Here is a 20,357-nt window from a genome sequence, read left to right as displayed (position 1 = left end):
TGAATGTTCTGTTTTTTTTTTTTTTGCCCCCCCCCCCCCCCAGCATGACTGACAGGTTGAAATCATAGATTTTATACTGATAATTTTTCATTGTCTCAATTCTTCTTTTTTTTGGAGGGGGGAAAGGGTGGGGTGGGGGGAGATATGCATCAAAATTTTTGCTCTCCTTAGCATTAAATAATCTGTCTCTTAGGAATATGTAACAGCCTATTAACGAAATTTTCTTTAAGTATCTCTGATGTCTTTTGTACATAATCATTCAAAAGGTGAGCATTATAAAATCATCATAATCATGAAGTTAGAAATATTACATGCTGTCATTTCCTGTTAAAACAGTTCTCTACGAGCTGCATTGTTGCTAATATCAGACTGTTCTTTTTCAGGGTAAGTTCTGACTTAAAAATGCTATACTTTAATTCTATTGTTCAGAATTTAGGTACCTTGGTTAATAGCTAGGTATTTGACATGTGATATTCAAACTACGCTGATCCCCATTTGAACAACTAGTGCCACCTCTATAGTGCCCACAGGAAAAGACAGTACAATGGTTGAACACTGGATCCACATTCATGATGGCAGTGGTTCAAATACACATCTGGCTATTCCAATTTAAATTTGCCATGATTCTCCTAAATTACTTAAGGCAAATGCCATTATGGTTCCTTTGAAAAGGACTTGATTGATTTCATTCCCCAGTCTGAGCTTGGGCTCAGTCTCTTATGATCTCGTTGACAGGACATTTACAAAAATATTCCTTCCTTTTAAACATTTACAAAACTGAAATAGTGGGAAAATTTGATTCAGGACATGCAACTTCGATCAAAATGGGTGAAAGTGTGATTATGCACCCTATGACATGAAAAATTATGTTTTACACATATGCTTTAATCAACTGAGAGGAGAGTATTTATCAAATTTAAATACTCAAAGCACTTCCATGGTACCCATGACAATACGAACAAGCTTCAGAGAAGGTAAAGTTGGCATGGCCTCAGTTGCCTGAGACTGCAGTCGTGTGTGTGTGAGTTGCATTTGTATATGCGTGTGTTTGCCATCTAATTCTGACGAAGGCTTTATTGGCCAAAAGCTATTATTTGTGACTGTCTTTTTGTTGTGCCTATCTGTGACACAGCATCTCTGGTATATGGTGTGTAGCAACTTTCCTTTTCACAATATTGCAACAAAATATTTTGTGACACACAAAAGAATTACCTCAATGAGGTAGCGTTTAAGTTGTAACCATAGTAGTAGCGTAACCACAGTAGTAGTTGTCATACCTGAGCATATACAACAGACAATGTCCTTGCAAAATAAACTTGTACATTATTCCTTGCAGTAAAATTATTTTCACAGTTCTTCAAGTATGTCTGATACCTATGTTCTGTAACATTCAGGAGCCAGCATATCAGCCACTGGAAACTCTCTTTCACAACTGTAAACAAAAATTTGAAAGCACATAATGAATTCTCATATTAAAATATCAATGTTCTATAAATTTTGCTATGCTGAAGGTTAAAAACATAATTCCAAATGTGCAGTTGTGCAGTGATCTTTTTGATAAAATTAAATAATTTTTAATTTTGCCAAATGTTTACAGCCCTCATGAAATCATATGACAACAGAAGTATTGAGTTGTTGATGGGAACACGAAAAAGAACGGTAACTTCATTCGTTTTTATGAACTAGAGTACATCTGTCTACTGCATCTATTAAAAAAAAATGACTGTCCAAAAGCTACTGAAGTTTTCATTCTTTTTTGTGTACCTGTCAACAGCTCAGTGCTTCTACTATTCTGCGAGTTGTGAGCTTTACTCCTAAATTCTTGCCAGAACTTTCCATACTATATTTATATACTAACGACAGTTACATAAGTATATGGAAGAGGCAACTATATTGACCATAACCTGTTCTTTAGAACTTTAACTACATGTGTATAGGACACAAGGTTTGTATGTTTGCAGAATTGTTAAGTAACAGAGAAGTTGTGAGCAAGCGGACTATTTACCTACACAGGGACTAAACACGACTGCAAATACAGATGAGCTGACAATTAAACACTTGAAATATCTCTGAAAGTAGTTTTAGTTGTAACAGTATTAGTACTACCAGAGCACCATCACCACCACCACCACCACCACCACCACCACCATGTCATCTCCCTCAAAATGAATCTTATTAAATGATATTTTCCATTAACTAATAGTGTTGTAGGAGACTCGGTGATATTCAGTAAATTGTGATCTGCAAAGCAGTATACCACAGCCCATAGCTCCAAGCCTATAAGTTAAAGAATAAATTCTCATATCTGTTTTGAAAGAAGAAAGTGAGCCAAACTTGCCGCCAGACAAGTGAGTGATCTTACTAACATACTAAGAAATGTCACTTCAGCTTATACCACTCGCAATACTATGTTCCACAACATTTGTATGAAAACCATAACTTACATGTATGCCTCAGAACATCATCCAAGCAGGAGCCAGTGAACTGTTTACTTAATATATCTTTCGCATGTAACAAGAAATATGCTGATTTAAGAGGCGATGCAACTTCTGGAGACGAACTATTTTCTTGGACTTGCCTCCACTGCCTTAATAACCAATTACTTGTCTGTTGTAATAATACATTATTATCTCCTTCATAGGTCACTTTTGCATCATGATTATTTCTTAGCTCTCCAAGTCCTGATGCTGGAATGAAGAAAATATTTTTACATGTGTTAATGTCAAATGTATGGCAAAAGATCATTCATAAAATTATTAATCCTGCTTAATAAATAGACTATTGTTCGAAGCAATTGAAGCACCTTGAAATAATCAATGCAGGTATCAAATTTTTAAAATATATTGACAAGAATATGGATGAATTAGCCAGTATTTTTTAAATTGACTCAATATTGACTTTGTGCTGACTGAGCCACAAAACTTCACGTCATACATTGTCTGGCAATTCAAAAAAGTTTGAGTGAGCTCAAATGTAATGAAGTATTTCTAACAGAATGACCTCCTACATGCCAATCAGCATAGATTCCAAAAACAAAGACAAAGTGAAACAGAACTCACACTTCTCACATGACATATTGAAAGCTAGGGATCATGGCAAAGAGAGGTAGATGCAGTATTCCTCAATTTCTGAAAAGCATTTGAGAAAATATATCTACACTTATTATTAAAAGTACAGTCATATGGGGTATCCAGTGAATTTTTTGACCGGACTGAAGTTTTTTTTGTAAGGAGGAGACAGCAAGTTATTTTGGATGGAGACTCATCGACAGTTGAAGAAGTAACTTTGGGTGAGCACCAGGAAAGTGTGTCGCAACCCTTGCTGTATATTAATTACCTTGCAGAGAACAGTAACAGTAACCCCAGACTTTTCGCAAATGTTACAGTTACCTATATGGAGTACTGTAAGAAAGAAGCTGCACAAATATTCAGTCAGATCTTGATAAGGTTTTAGAGTGGTGCAAAAATTAGCAACTTATTTAAATGTTCAGAAATGTAAAACTGTGCACTTCATAAAATGAAAACATGTAGTATACTATGAGTACAATATAAATTACTCGCAGTTGGAATCTGTGAACTCATATAAACACCAGGGTGTAACAATTTGTAGGGAAACGAAATGTAATGATCACATAGTCTCGGTCTCAGATGTGGTTAAAGCAGGTGCCAGATTGCTGCTCATTGCTAGAATACTAGTGAAACACAATCTGTCTATAAAGGAGACAGCATATAAAACACTAATGCAAACCATCTTAGAATATTTCTCAAGTGAGTAGGACTCAAAGCAAATAGGAGCAATAGGATATACTGAAAAGATACCAGTACAGAGAATGGTCACAGGTTTGTTTGATTTATGTGAGAATGTTACAAAGATGCTGAAAGAACTGAACTGACAGATGCTTGAAGACAGACACAAATTATCCCATGAAAACCTACTTACAAAGTTTCTGGAACCTAGGTTAAGTGATGAATCTAGAATATACTACAACCTTCTACGTATTGTCCCCTTAGGGATCATGAAGACAATACTAGTCTAATTACAGCATGCACCGAGGAATTTAGGCAGTCATTCTTCTCGCGATCCATACATGAATGTAATGGGAAAAAAGCCATAAGTACCACACACTTCACAGTGGTTTGCAGAGTATAAATGTAGGTGATAAAGCTCCATTTGCAACATTAAATTGATCTGATAGTGACTACATTAATTACATTTTCAATTATGGCAATTTTAACAGCCACTGAATATACCTTTTAAATATCCATTTCCACCACATGCTTCACGGCATTCCTGCAATGCGTAGGCACATGTCCATGTAATAAGAGGTTTGGAAGCCGAGACCATAGCATGGATCTCCGACACCATTGCATTCTGAAACATTTTTTTACATGCTACTTAACAGTATTCAGTGAAAAGTAAGATATTTAATAAGATAATGCTGATTTCATACTCTACAACTTAAGTAATGCATTATTTCTATTATATTTTCCTGTGTTGTCATCTTTTTAATAGAATCTCTTTGGAGTTCCAAAAACTGTCCAATTTATGAAGCAACAGTGCTGAGAGGATGAAGTGGCTTTGATGAAAAGGACTTGTGGCAAAATTATTTGTTCCATGGTAAACAGAGTTACACTATACAATGTCAGGGAGGTTTCCATTACTATAAACCATAGCATAAATTTTGTACTGACAGCTCCTAACTTCTGACAAGTAGACCACACAGCAATTGGATTTTTGTACTGTTTCACACATATGGTAAGTGACTTTCAGAAATATCAATATCCCAAAGTATGCAACTCTTATAATCATCAACAAAATTGACTTTGAAGTTTTCCGAGCATCTTTGATATCCTAAAGTAATGTCACTTTTTTTGATGCTCTGTGTGGCTTTGTTGTAGAATGCTTACCTACCATGTGGGTGGCCTGGATTCAATTCCTGACTGTTGCAATTCCCCCCCCCCCCCCCTTTTTAACAAAGGTGCATGCCCCATGAGCATTTACATAAGGATGAAACAAATAATTTATAATGTTTTTTAAATTCAAACAATCTTGTTCAAACAACTTACAGGAATGCAGCCAGGCGACGTCATCGACATGAGCACACCCTGCAGCAAAACTGCAGCAAGTAAGCACTGTGCAATTCAATTTAAAACCTTGATTTTTAGAGGACTTCCACAAAGATAAAAGATAAAACACACATTCACTCACTCACTATGTAAACACTAGTGCCATCACACACCAAAGATGACCAACATCAAAAGTTATCAATAGCATTATTAAGGAAGATGTTGGAATTAAATTAGCAACCAACCTTATAAATGGAGATGGTGGTTTTTGTTTAAACTCTGTATGGAATCCTGCATTCTCACGTGTCGAAAAATAGAGGGAGAGAGTTAATGCTACCTCACCCACTGATTAATTTCACTATCATTAACTTCTGATGTCAGTCATCTTTGGTCTGTGATGGCGCTAGTGTTTACTGTGTGTGTGTGTGTGTGTGTGTGTGTGTGTGTGTGTGTGTGTGTGTGTGCGCGCACGTTATTTTTATGGAGTTTCTCTGAAAACCAAGGTTTTAAATTGATTTGCACAGCGCTTACTTGCTGCAGTTTTGCCTTGAAAATAGTAGGGTGTGCTGTCGAAACATTGGTGGTTGTTGTTGATGTCACCCAGCTATAATCCCATAATTTATTTGAACACTGTATACATAGGGAGAAACTACGAGGTGCGACAATAAAGTAATGAGACTGCTGTGAAAAAAAAAATGTTGTTTACTGTTTCAGTCAAGTTTAGTGTTGTCTCCTTCAAAGTAGTTCCCTTCCGATTGCACACACTTTTTCCAGCACTTCTGCCATTGATGGTATCATTTCTGGAACTCATCTTCTGTAATATCCTCCAAGACCCTTGTCACAGCTTTTTGGGCGTCTTGTGTTGTTTGAAAATGGTGTCCCTTGACTTCCGTTTCGACTCTTGGAAATAGAAAAAAGTCGTACAGAGCGATATCTGATGAATAAGGTGGCTGTGGTAGTACTGAAATTTGTTTTGAGGTTAAAAATTGCTGTACTGACAGAGCAGTATGGGATGGCGCATTATCATGAAGCCAAATCCAATTATCAGCAATGTTGGCACGGACACAAAGAACTCTTTTACGAAATCTTTCTAAAATTTCTTTGGAGTAATATTAGTTAAATGTTTGTCCGGGAGGCACCCACTCTTTATGAACAATTCCCTTGGAATCAAGCATGCATTTCACTTTTGACTTTGACATGTGAGCTTTTTGTGGCCTGGATGATCCCTTTGAGCATCATTGTGAACTTTGGCGTTTTGTCTCCGGATCATACTGAAAAAACCAACTTTCATCACCAGTGATAACACGGCTCAACAATTCTGGATTGATTTCCGTTTGCTCTAACAGATCAGCTGCCACATTTTTCCGTGTTTCTCAATGTTGTGGTGTGAGATTTTTGGGGACCATTTTTGCACAAATCTTTCTCATACCAAGATCTTCAGTTATTATTAGATGAACCGTTTCTTGATTGATATTCAGTTCTTCTGCAATCATTTTCATGGATAATCTTTGATCAGATCGTACGAGTACATGCACCCTGGCCAAGTTGACATCCGTCTGTGAGGTTGATGGTCGTCCACTGCGGTCTTCATCTTCAACATTCGTTCTGCCTTCACTAAACATTTTATGCCAACGAAAAACTTGAGCTCTTGACATAACCTCCTCTCCAAAAGCCTGCTGAAGCGTACCGTAAGTTGTCGTCGCATTTTCGCCCAATTTAACACAAAAAGAAATGGCATACTGTTGAGCAATATTATGCGGTTCCATTTCCGTGACGAGAGACACAAACACATGCTAACTTATTACAGCACAACTCACAACTGAGCAGTTGCAGCGATGTGCCACTTGGACTAGAAGCAGCTTATAGACCAAGGTCAAAGATATTGTGTCTACGCAAGCCTACAGGGTTGCCACATCTTGCAAAGAAAATCAGTCTCATTACTTTATTGTCACACCTTGTATGCTCTCATATTAAGCAATTTTATTGTTGGCTGATGCTTTGTGCACAAGAAATGCTACTTATTTGTGCCGTGCTGCACTATTCATACTAGCTGCCATAGTTGGTCACTGATGTTGCAATTGAATATGAATTTGCATGCTGCTGCCATCCAGTACATGCATGCTGAGCATGTGCATCTTTCATGAAGAACAGATAACAAACTGACACATCACCTTCCATGCATTGAGAAATTCTTCAGTTAGACGTGTTCCCTCTACATTTGGAACATCTTGAGGTAACACTATTGTTATTTTAGTTTGAAAATAAGCCACCAGAACTATGCGATATCAATTCTTGCACATCACATTTCATATTTATTTATGCATTTCTTTCACCTGGCAAGATTAGGGCCTTCAGATGCTCTTTTACATCTAACCGGACTTCCTCAGCGAGTTAACTTTACAATTTGTGTGGCACGTGAAATAATGATATGCAAGGGGGTACCCAAAAGAAACCAAACTAATTTTTTGGTGGGCCGAGCTTTTGTAGTACCACATTTTGCTGCTAGGAGTGCAAAGATTGAACATTCGAGAACCGGTAAGCTGAGTATACGGACAATGCTATGCGGAAAACTCTAGTGTTTGAGTGGTTTTCCCATTTCAAAAATGGCAAAATATCAGCTGACAACAAACCTTGTTCTGGTCGCCCTTCTATGGCCTGAACACATAAAAATGTTGAAAACATTCATGCAATCATCAATGAAGATCGACAACGGACCATTGAAGAATTATGGAGCTGACGGGAGTGACCTGGTGGTGAATTGTGACATCGCTGACACACAGGAACAAAAGCACATGTTCAAAAATTAGCAGAAAGAACATATGCACAAATGTATGTTCTCATGTCCACATACTGTCTTACTGTTTTAGCTGTCTGCTACGCACCCATTTCTTCACTTGAAAGTTGTGTTGCATTTATTGTGATGACAGGTGACTGTTTGCAGATTTCACGAGGAGGGTACAATGAGATTGAAGATTTTATGCTTGGTAATCTGCAGTGATAAGACTGGCAATAAAATTTTGTTAGGTGGCAAGCTTCTTAAAGCAAAGCATTTCAGTGTGATTATTCCTGAAACTGAGAAATACTTAAGGGAGGTTTCAAATGTTCTGCGACAGGTACATCATTTGTATTTTACTTTGTAAGGTCTTTACACAACTTCCATATTTTATTTTATTTTATTTTTTGCATCACCAGTATCCTTTCATTTCAATTTCCAGTAATTTGTTAAGGGGCTCCACCTACTCCATCTTTTCTCTTCCTCAGATACTAGGCTCCTAAATTGTTGTGCTATTAAGTTACCATAACATCAATATTTGTATAGTTTTTGTATGCACTTTTCAAAAGTTCATAACAAAGTGAGGTAGCACAGTGATTAGCACACTGGACTCGCATTCGGGAATATGAAGGTTCAATCCCATGTCTGGCCATCCAGATTTAGGTTTTCTGTAATTTCTCTACATTCACTTAAGGCAAATGCAGGGATGGTACCTTTGAAAGGGTACAGCCAATTTTCTTCTCCATCCTTCCTGAGCTTATGCTCCATCTCTAATGACCTCATCGTCGACGGGACGTTAAACACTAATCTCCTTCCTCCTCTAAGTTTGTAGGCTGCTGCTCCTCTTTTGATTTATCTTATTTTTCACAATGATATGATCAGAGATTATACTTGATGCTCTGGGCATCAAATTTCAAATTTTTATTTAAATGATCTTTAGAAAGGCCATTCAGTATGTTGTGCAATCATCTATAAATTTCAGTGTGCTTTCTCCATTTGAATAAATTGCACAGGCATAGTTGCACTGTAGGAAACGTCAGAGCATGTGCAAAGTTGAACAGAAAAAAGGCATCATGTGGTTGCACCCATAGATTCTTGATATGTGAGAAGTACTGATGACACTAGTGACTAAGAAACCTATGAGGTAAACAGTGTGAAGATCACATTGCCCATCCGGTTGCATCCATCCTAACTGACTGTACAAAGAACTGATATGAACAAGCAACCAAATGTTGCACACACATCTTATGCAAGCGTTCACTCTTTATTCTGTGTTGAACTACATCACAGTAGTAAAGCTTAGAGAAGCCTAAAGATTGTGCTGATTTTTGTTTAGTTTGAGGTGAAAATATTTTTCTAAATTTTTGGGTTGCATGTAGGCAGAAGAGAGATTTTTCCTGCAAGCTGCAATAGTTTATTCCTCCCAACTCAGATGCTCATCCAAGATTATGTCTTTTACCGTTTTTTTTGAAACAGTAATTGGATACCACAGAGAAGTGTTGGATGGATTGTTTCACAAAGGTCCACTGATTAATTTTAAGTGAGATATGAGGGTGACCTGTAACATCTTACTTTAAGACCCAGGAGTTGTGCCCGTTGACACTGAACAAAGATCGTCATTCATACCTGACATAGCAGCAGCTACATTCTTAGGGGTGGCACTTTTGTACAACTGGCTATCATCAGTGTAAAAGTGGTAATTACAAGGGTGAAGCACAAATTAAATATCATTTATATACAATGAGAAAAGCAATGGCCTAAGGACAGAACCCTGGAGGACTCCTGAGTAAACTTTTCCATAACGATTTCTCTGACCCACAGATGACTTGTCAACATTTGTTTCCGAGATGCTGTTGAATCACAGTATTGCACTGTTTGAAAAATTCAGCTATTTTATTTTAATAAGTTACATACTGAAAACAACCATATCAAAAGCCTTGCTGTAGGCAAGCAATGTTAAAATGGCTGTTTATGATATATTTGATGTCATCACTCACTCTGATTAAATTTCTAAAGCTTGTTGAGAAGAACTCACAGGATAATGATAGTGAACAGAAAACCTGACTCATTTAGTTTAGTTAACCTCACTCAGGCTTAATTTTCAGTCGATTAACCATTCAAAAATGCAATGTAAACAGCCACCACATATTTTCAAATCTATTATCCAAATAGTTATAAGGGGCATTCTGCACAGAATTTGGAGGTTATAAAGCCTAAAACTGTATAAGCTAACAACAGCATAAGTCAGCCTCCCTTACAACCTATCTGTAAATTAATTATGTTTGCAATACATTCTCAGTGATTATATAAACACAGCCATGCCAGGGAAACCCAGGAAATACTGGAGCACTTTACGCAGGAAAACACTTCACAATTCTTTGTTTTCAAGATCTTTTAAAGTAACAGGATCATCATCATCATCATCATCAGTGAGAACTGAACAGAATGTTTAATTTCTGTAACATGGAACTCAAATTATGTACAGTATGAGTCCTACTGTGATTTTTGAGAAAAATCTATTATGAATTATCAGAAGCTAGTCTTCCCCCTTTTGGCGTCCACTCTGGAAATGACCTCATCAATCTGTTAACATAATCTAACAATAAAAATAATCATTTTTTGACGGTTTTTGAAGGGGGAGGAAGAGAGGTGAAGGAAAAGGGCAGGGGGAGGGGGGTTAGGAAAAGGGGTTCAGTCCTTTTCCTTCACTCCTCTTCCTTCCCCTTCAACTCTTCTGCAAGAAGAAGGAGCCAATGGCTCTGGAAGCTTGAATAAGTTAAACATTTTTGTGTGTGGTTGTTCTCCTGCTGCCACTTGGCAAGTAGTTTTTTTTATCTATCTAATAACATTCTGTTGACATAATCTTAATAGTCTGAGACCCTACATTTCAGCACTTTCCAACAATATATGCCATTCTGTATCTCATGAGAATTGGCTGGTATCTCCTTCTCTCACAGTTACAGTTTTCCTTGTTATCCTTTAATATCTTTCCACACTTCTGGAAGTCTCTTCCTGCAACATTAAATTACATAATTATAATTTCCTAGAGTATGCGTTACTTACAAGTCTCCTAAGTTTTCCTCCTGAGTTACTTTCTTCAACACAGTCCAAATACTGATCAGTGAAAGATGAAACAAATACTTTCAGGGCGCAGGCAGCCGACACATATGGCAACAAACGCCATTGCTGAAAAAGAACAGAGTCTGTAAATAGTTAGTGAGCTTTTTATATAAAGTATTTTCAATTATTATAAACACACTAATAATCTCAAGTCTTAATTAGTGTTTGCAATTGAATAATAACACACAACCAAATCAATGTACACCACTCAGCAAACAATAATCTGAAAAATGGTTCAAATGGCTCTGAGCACTATGGGACTCAACTGCTGAGGTCATTAGTCCCCTAGAACTTAGAACTAGTTAAACCTAACTAACCTAAGGACATCACAAACATCCATGCCCGAGGCAGGATTCGAACCTGCGACCGTAGCGGTCTTGCGGTTCCAGACTGCAGCGCCTTTAACCGCACGGCCACTTCGGCCGGCAACAATAATCTCTCAGAAACTAAGTACCAAAAATGTTCCTTTGATCGTAAGTTGAACATGCATCCAAATGCCCACTGCTGAAAAAGAAAACTGCATGCATCAGCACTTTCATAACCTTAAGTCACTATCATACTAGTTTCCTGCCTCCACCCTCCCTCCCCTTCCCTTCCCTTTCAAAACTTTACTTTTAGGTATTATATATAAAAACTCAAAGCATTGTGTTTTTCTGTGGATGCACGGGGCTGAAAATATTTTCCACTTTTTAAAACAGACTAGAAGTGATAACTTTAAGTCACTTTTATCCACACCTACTACATGTCAGAATGTTATTTTCATTTGGCGGATAGGCTGGAGGTTTCGAAACTTCCTGAGTCGGATGTGGTGAAGATGGCGACTGGATAAGCTCCAAGAAGCTGTGTTTGTTTAGGGAATTGAAAGGGACATAACAAAGATTGAAAACACTGCTAGATTTCATACAAATCCATTTTTAAGCTATATGACACCCACAGATTCCTCCTCCCCCCCTCCCCCCCACACACACCTCCCTTTCCCCGAACGCACCCACGCACGCACACACAAGTGCGCGCACGCGCCCACACACACACACACACACACACACACACACACACACACACACACACACACACACATATGTACTGTGTGTACAATTAATGATAAATTCTGGAACAGTGGAGTGACTATAGGGATATGTCAGCAAGTGCCAACATTCAGTTACTTTGCAAAATTTAGAATTCATGTCATTCTGAAATATGATGTCAAGCACTTTTCATGCATACAACTTCTTTCTGCATACATGGCTTACCTTTGTAATTCTACTGGAGATTACCTTGAAAAAATTGACAAGCTTTACCTAAGCAAGAAACATATACATTTTTATTATTATACAACTGTCTCGACTTCTTGTGTCTCACTGTCCACCTCCACACATAAATGTACAAATTTTCTACAGAGTAAGGTAATTTGGCAGTGAATCGAACAAACCTGCAACTGGTACTCCAGGATAGGAAGTTCCTCATTTTCATCAGGGCCAAACTGCTTTCTTATTGCCGAGTATCTTACAGCAATACAGACAGAGTGACACAGTGTATTTGCACTTTCTTGCATTATACCAACTCGTCCTGCAGACAGGTTTTCTAAAGATGCACCTGCAATATTACAAAACTATGAACTTCCATTGAATGATAGTGCTTCACCAAACAATGAAGCTTACTGTGGTGAACATTAGAAACATATAATTCAGAAAATTAGTTATCACCATCAGTTTCATTGTTATATGATAACTAATATGTGGCTAATCTTGGGGACTGAGAACTTAAAAATGAAGCAAAAAAGTGTGTGTGTGTGTGTGTGTGTGTGAGTGTGTGTGTGTGTGTGTGTGTGTGTATGCGCGTGCGTGCACACTTTATTAATTACAGACACTTTTTTTTATTGTTGCATATTTACGTCTTCTTGTTTTCAGATTTTCAGCTTGAGTCTATAGGTATTTTCTTTCAAAATGTTGTCTTCTGATGGCTAAATCAAATGCTCAAGATGTCTACCATCAGCTCTTGTAAAGGGACATCCTCCTCTAGCATTACTTTTCCTCAACAGTAGTAGTCGATATCAGTAATATTTTTCAAATTTTGAACAAGTCAATATTATCTCAGCTGTTTTTCTGAAAAATTTTATGTTATTTTATACACAATATGTTATAGTACAAGCTAAAATTTATGTAAAGGAATTACTTTAATTTTGTTGTTACAAGCGATATGGTATTAGCTCTGAATGTACAGTTAAAATTGCTTTTTTTTTAGAAACATTTGAAATTATGAAATATTTGGCACACTTAAAATTTCAATTATTAATTATGCAATCTAGTACTGTTTACTATGTTTACTTCTGGATTCATTTATGAAATAATAATCAAACTTAATAGAAATTCATTTGCCAAGAAAAATTATAAACCCTATGGAATATTGTTATTTCCGCAGAGTGAGGGAGTAGTAAACATGCCTCTGATGTGATCGGACGTATTTTTGTAATTTTGGTGAACAATGTAATTCAGGCTTTGTTAATGGGAACATTCATAAGACTGTGTGATATACTAAAATGTGCCAAAATAAATTAATGTAAAAACAAAAAATCTGCAACGACAGTCTTCAAAATTATTGAGATCAATTGAACCATGAGAACATAAGATGTGAGAATTTCAGCTTCAAGAATCTGACCCCTAGACATGAACAACTACAAGAAAAGATAAGTAAACTATAAAGTTTATTGTAATCTTACTCCTGTCAAATCTTCAGAAAAAAGCTTTGCACTCTGGTGAACAATAGCAGCAATTAGGCAGAGGGGATATCTAATGTTTCTAAATGCTGCATCATGGCCTGTCTTACTTGCTCAGCTGTGTCTGCTGAAATCCTTCCTGAACATATATGCGAACAATGTCAACATTCGCAATAATCTTTAGTACACAATGTTCTTTAAATGCCCCTCAAGATCAGGAGATTGAACAGGCAAAAATATTGCTGCCCTGTGATCTATCCATTTAATTGGGAAATGCTGATTTACAATTGTTCTTTCTTGCAGAACAAAATGAGATGACGCCGAATCACATATGAACCACATGTGTAGTGGAACATCTTCCAGCAAAACATTTAATTGTACCATTAAAAATTCAGTGTATGATGCTCCAGTCAGTTTTTCACAGAAAATCAAAGATCCAATTAATCTCTCTCTATTTATGCCAACCCATACATTAATGGTAAACTGTTGTTGGTATGCATTCCAATACTTATGAAAGTTGCTTCATCAGTGGATAGTATGGCAGACAGAAGGGTTAGTTCTGAGAGCACATCCCCAGTAACTGAGTATAAAAAGTTTTTCTTGATGGCAAATCTGTTTCAATATGACTTTACTCTCTTTGAAGTTAGTGTGGATAAATCAGTCGCTCTTGTAACACGTCTCACACTATCCCATGATTCACAGCCTCAGTTTCTGCTATTTCTCTAGTACAGCTGCCATTATTGTCTTCAATATGATGAAGTACTCGATCATCTAAATCATGTGTTCTAACATTATTTTGTCTTCCACAATGAAATAACCTTTTCTCAAAAGAACCTCTTTCCACAAGCCATTCATGTATTCTTCGAATGGTCTTACTTTAATGTACAAATGCCTGGCTTCAACGCTTTGCAATTTGCTAGTCCATACATCAAGTGCATCTCCACCATGTGCTGATTAGGATACATTTTAACCAGGGATGTGCAGTACACATTAGTTTAATATGAATATGGCCAAACTCGCCTGTGACTAAGTCAGAGACAACATGTCGCTCTCCAGATGAAGTCACTAATGCATGCTTGTTCAGTGGTGCCCCTCTCAGAAATAGCTGATTTGATTCCTAGTATATATGTGTGTGTGTGTGTGGGGGGGGGAGAAGAATATGCAGGACACTAGTTCAATAAGAACTGAAGAGTAAGCTTTCACACCCAATTGTGTTTTCGATACTGAAAGGATTGGTTCATTTACTAGCACCATGACAACTAAGACAAACATAGTAGGCCTTAGATGTAACACTTCCCAAAACAATCTACATTTGAAAAGAAACAATACCTGCAGGACCAAGCATGACATTTCAGGGGGGGAAAAATAATGGAGCAAACATGAAAAAATAAAAATGTGTTTGTAATCAAGGAAAAATATGCCAATATGTACACTCCAAAAAAAGACACCATGGAGGAATTATTCAAATTGGACAGAAATTGGTAGATGTTCAGACTAACAAATGATTACTATTACAGAAAGATTGAATGCTGGTTTTCAGGTCATATGTGGGGCAATAGTCAGGCTGGTATACCACCCCTGCCCAGGGTGTCTCCAGACACATTTTTGCTGGCCGGGGCTGAATTCCTGACAACAGTGCAAACACGCTTGTTGGTGTATAGAGATCAACAATAGTCACAGCAAGGGACACTGTGGGCTCAGCCCCCTTTCTGTGAACTTTCTGTTAATTGTCCTTGTGGTCACTGAAGCACCAGTTGCATTTAAAATTTATGATAGTAATGAATCTGGGGTTCTGAGTGTGTCTCTGATGACTGAGCGGTCTTCATGTTCTGTAGTCTCTCTTACTGTCTAGCATTACATTAAACAGATCCTGTTGAAATGCATGGTGGCTGCTGCATGCGTTGGTGGCCCCGAGTTCCTTCTTATGTGTGATAATGCCAGGGCCCATGAGGCGGGCATCACCAGGGTTGTCCTGCAAAGCCAGGATATTGAAGCAATGGACAAGTCAGTGGAAACTCCTGATCTAAACCATGATGGGAGATGGTTTACAGACTTGTTTGTGGTCTTACTGTTCATTGAAGACTTTCCAAGAACTCTCACTGAATAATGTGAATGGATACCACACAGTGACCTCCACAGATTTATATGGAGCATACCACATATGGGTAAGGCAGTGATAAAGGCTCATGGAGAACATGTATGTAACTGAAGCTCTCCCGGTCCAACGGAAAGCACCCAGGACAGTATGATGAATGATGGTCTGAACTTTGTTTTCAGCACCTGTGCAGATGCTCAAATTCATGTTCCCCTTATTCTTTTGAGGAGTGTATTATTACATTGTTTATAATAAGAGTGTTGATTTCCACAGCAACTCTTGAGCATCTGTGGTCAGTTATGGGGATATGACTGTCAGCATTTGGCTATAGTAGCTGCATGCAAACCCAGAGATCATATAATCACTTAGTCTGTCCTTTTACCAATGAGCCATCTGGGTCTTAAATCAAAAAAAAAAAAAAAAAAAATAAAATAAAATAAAAAAATAAAAAATGTTGGAAAAATAACACAGAAACCTCATTGCTTCCTAAGAGTTCCTTATACAGTAACCCCCATTCTTTAATTATAAATCATCAACCAAACACTTTGCTCTGTCCAGTAAACTGACACTGTAACAACCACTGCTGACAGGGGCACCTCATACACAGTTCAGAGAGGGCAGATATTACAATTCATAAAAGAAAAACCACCTCTGCTAAACTAGTGCTGACAGAAAAGTACATAATAAAATTGTGACAAAGTTATGTGGGAGGATGGTGACCTTTCTCGCAAATATGCCTAGATCTGTAGTTAAGCTGGCTAGCTTGTATAAAAGTCATGCAGCAGGCAAAGAATGAACTTTATTGATCACAATGTATGTGTGACGTGTTTTAGAATTATTTCCATCTTCAGAAATACAATTGCAAAGATGACAGAAGGAAAGGTGTGTTACCAGTTGTGTGTGTAACATGAGATGACAGGCTACCTAGCAGTAATCACCATTCTTTAATTTTAAATCATCAACTATGCATTTCATAGTAAACATTTCCAAAAAATTGAAGACCATCTCTTAAGCTTTAATGTACCATTGGTGAGGAGGACATCACAGATGGAACACAAGTTAAAAAAAAAGTGAACCACAGGAAAAAAATTAAAACTGATGAATATGACTACCAAGCTACCAAAAGCAACACATTATCACAGTCTCTCTTGTTATGCACACATCTAGTAATGCTTGTCCTTGTGCCACCTTTGCAGTTGGATTTCTGAAGATGGAAATAATTTCAAAACATGTCATACTTTGTGAAACATATATAGTTAATGTAAGCTTGCACAGCAAGTAATTAGCTTAACAGCTACAACCTATGGAACACACCACTTCCCTATCTTTCATCCTCAATAGCAATGGATATCAGTCAGGCCATCTGACAGCCACTGAAGACACCCACCACTGTCATATAAGAAATGTCAGGAAGCAATATGTTTCAAAGTCATTAAGACTGAAAATGTTTATTTTTATGCAGATTAGAACATATCTCAAAATTTTGTTTTTAGCTAATATTTCAGTTTAAGCAAACAAGAAATTTGGACCATGGGAAACAAAAAACTGACGAATATGATTACTAAACTGCCACAAGGATATCACAGTTTTAAACCCAGAAAGGAAATTTCAGTAAAGAAAGCAGTCCTGATCTTGCTCCATTTGCTCCTTTAGTCTCAATGAAAAAGAAAACATCTGTGATTTACACATAAATGTAATGTAATTCTGTTAAAAGTTACTAGCCTAACATAATTCAGGTTTTATAGAATTACAAAGTTTTATAAACTAAAGCAAAATGGTGGAACAAACTGACACAGTGAAAAACTAACATGAATTCAATTATGTAAGAATAAAAGACCAAGTAATATAGAGACCACTGCAGCTAAATATGAAACTACAATATTTTTTGTAGAACATAACCTGTTATGATAATTTGTGAACAATTTATTTAATTTTAAGCAAATTTCCTCACTTGACTTCATTAGGCTGCAGTGGAAATCAAACTGACTACTTAGCAAATAGGTAATTACTTTTTTTGTGAAATTTAACATTATCAGATTAGCCAGTTACCTGCTTGCACAATTATTGAATAAAGTCATTACATCCCTCTGTAGTTTGCAGGAGAGCACTTGAAGATGAAAACAGTTGAACCTCACCTAATAGTTGCTGTGGGTTTGTGAAAAACGTTTCATACTCTCCTTCTGGTGTTACATCACTAACTCTGTTTAGTAGATTTTCTCTTGGAATTCTGTAATTCTGGAAAATGATGAACCTAGAAAGGGTATGATTGACAGATTAGGGAAAATATTATTTAAATGAATCAAAATACAATGCATCAACAAAAATCTGATCTGGGCAGGTATAGAAGCTTCAGATCTATAGTTTAACAAGAGTCATATTACAGAGCCCCTTAATATGAGTGTGGTCTGGAGGGCTTCTGGCAACCTACCCATTATCAATTCCATTGAGACCAATCTTCTCTCCCATGTCACCAACTATGATGCCTGTGTATGGCATCAGTGTCTTGGGATTCCGGATGGGCACCATGAAAGCATGAAGACCATGGCAGACACCATCAGCAGTGACAAGTTGTGCAAATAGGACTGCATGTGTGCATGTCTTTCCTGTGTTCACAATATAAAAAGGTCATAATCAGAACACGCATGAGTTTAAAACATCACAGTTTAACAATTTCAGAAATGAATCCAAAATAGTGAAAGGAAATTTATACAAGAGACTTCATACATTTTAATACAGCTCTGATAATATTGTGCCATATAAACATGAGAGCTTCAATAATCAAAGGAAGATCAGCCTAAAGTAAACAACTATCAAAAATTACTTGTGTATTAGCCTGTGTAACTATTATGTTCCATCAATATAATAGAGGGAAACATTCCACGTGGGAAAAATATATCTAAAAACAAAGATGATGTGACTTACCGAACGAAAGCGCTGGCAGGTCGATAGACACACAAACAAACACAAACACACATACAAAATTCAAGCTTTCGCAACAAACTGTTGCCTCATCAGGAAAGAGGGGAAGGAGAGGGAAAGACGAAAGAATGTGGGTTTTAAGGGAGAGGATAAGGAGTCATTCCAATCCCGGGAGCGGAAAGACTTACCTTAGGGGGAAAAAAGGACAGGTATACACTCGCACACACACACATATCCATCCACACATATACTCGCACACACACACATATCCATCCACACATATACATGTATATGTGTGGATGGATATGTGTGTGTGTGCGCGAGTGTATACCTGTCCTTTTTTCCCCCTAAGGTAAGTCTTTCCGCTCCCGGGATTGGAATGACTCCTTATCCTCTCCCTTAAAACCCACATCCTTTCGTCGTTCCCTCTCCTTCCCCTCTTTCCTGATGAGGCAACAGTTTGTTGCGAAAGCTTGAATTTTGTGTGTGTGTTTGTGTGTCTATCGACCTGCCAGCGCTTTCGTTCGGTAAGTCACATCATCTTTGTTTTTAGATATATTATGTTCCATCATATTATTACTGTTTCTCATGCTTGGATAATTAGTTATACAAAGTAGCTCAGGCTTTCATTCATTCCTTCCAGATTTTCACAGCACAGTCTCAAACAATGGAAAGTCTGCATTGTAATATCAACAATATTAATTAAAAGTGTAAAGTGCTACTCCCCATGGAGATGACGTGTTGAGCTCTACACAGGCACAACAAAAATACTGCTACATATGAGCGTAGGCCAAAGTCTTCTTCAGAAAAGGAAAACACACACGTATTCACTCACTCATGCAAGCACACCTCACACACACGAGCACTATCTCCAGCTGCTGATCCAACCAGAATGCAACTGAAATGCATCAAATGGGAGCAACAATTCGGAGTGGGGTGTGGAAGGGAACAGCTAGCAGGATGCAGGTGGGGGAAGAGGAATCAGCTCTGCCGGGCGGAGCACGCAAGGACTAGAAATGGCAGGACAAGGCTGCCAAGTGCAGAGTTGGGAGCCTGGGGTAGTGGTGGTGGTGGTGGTGGTGGTGGTGGTGGTGGTGGTGGTGGGGAGGGGGGCTGATAGTAGAGTAGCAGGGAAGGACAAGAGGCCAATGGTGGGTGCACTGGCAGAGAGCAGTGCACAATGAGGGTGAAGGGACATGAATTGTGGAAGATGATAGGCCAAAACAGTTGGGTAGATAGTGTGAAGACAGTATGTTACCATAGGTTGAGGATAGTATGATTTCAGGAGTGGAGGACGTATTGTAAGGATAACGATTACCACCTGCACAGTTCAGAAAAGCTGGTGCTGGAGGAGAGGATCCCAATGGTCAGGGTAAAGCAGCCATTTCAATCAAGCATGTTGTGTGCACCTGCATGTTGTACCACAGGGTGGTCCACTCTGCTCTTGGTCATAGTTTGGCAGTGGTCATTCATCCTGGTGGACAGCTGGCAGGTAGTCATACCAATATAAAAAGCTGAACAATGACTGCAGCAAGGCTTTTATGTGACACGGCTGCTTTCATATAAAGTGCTGGGTGGGTGAGCTGGGCAGGTCTTGCATATGCGTCTTCCACAGAAATATGATCCCCGAGGCAAGGCAGTGGGGTTGGGATTAGGAGTTGCATAGCGATG

The 20,357-nt window shown here is 37.9% G+C and overlaps 1 protein-coding gene across 1 annotated transcript in view; it reads right to left on the bottom strand.

The window, feature by feature from the left end:
* Window positions 1-20,357, bottom strand: part of LOC126194798 (peroxisomal acyl-coenzyme A oxidase 3) — a 204,785-nt gene that overhangs the window by 15,621 nt on the left and 168,807 nt on the right. The window contains exons 6-12 of the mRNA XM_049933112.1: window positions 18,196-18,370; window positions 17,903-18,018; window positions 12,389-12,552; window positions 10,903-11,025; window positions 4,251-4,371; window positions 2,445-2,687; window positions 1,278-1,432 (exon numbers count right to left, since the gene is read on the bottom strand). Coding sequence (XP_049789069.1) covers window positions 1,278-1,432; window positions 2,445-2,687; window positions 4,251-4,371; window positions 10,903-11,025; window positions 12,389-12,552; window positions 17,903-18,018; window positions 18,196-18,370 — 1,097 coding nt within the window. The remainder of the gene's footprint in view (window positions 1-1,277; window positions 1,433-2,444; window positions 2,688-4,250; window positions 4,372-10,902; window positions 11,026-12,388; window positions 12,553-17,902; window positions 18,019-18,195; window positions 18,371-20,357) is intronic.

The sequence above is a fragment of the Schistocerca nitens genome, chromosome 1 (assembly GCF_023898315.1).
Source record: "Schistocerca nitens isolate TAMUIC-IGC-003100 chromosome 1, iqSchNite1.1, whole genome shotgun sequence".
Taxonomy (NCBI): Eukaryota; Metazoa; Arthropoda; class Insecta; order Orthoptera; family Acrididae; genus Schistocerca; species Schistocerca nitens.
The sequence above is the reverse complement of the archived record's forward strand: the minus strand, read 5'-3'. Positions and strand labels throughout refer to the sequence as shown.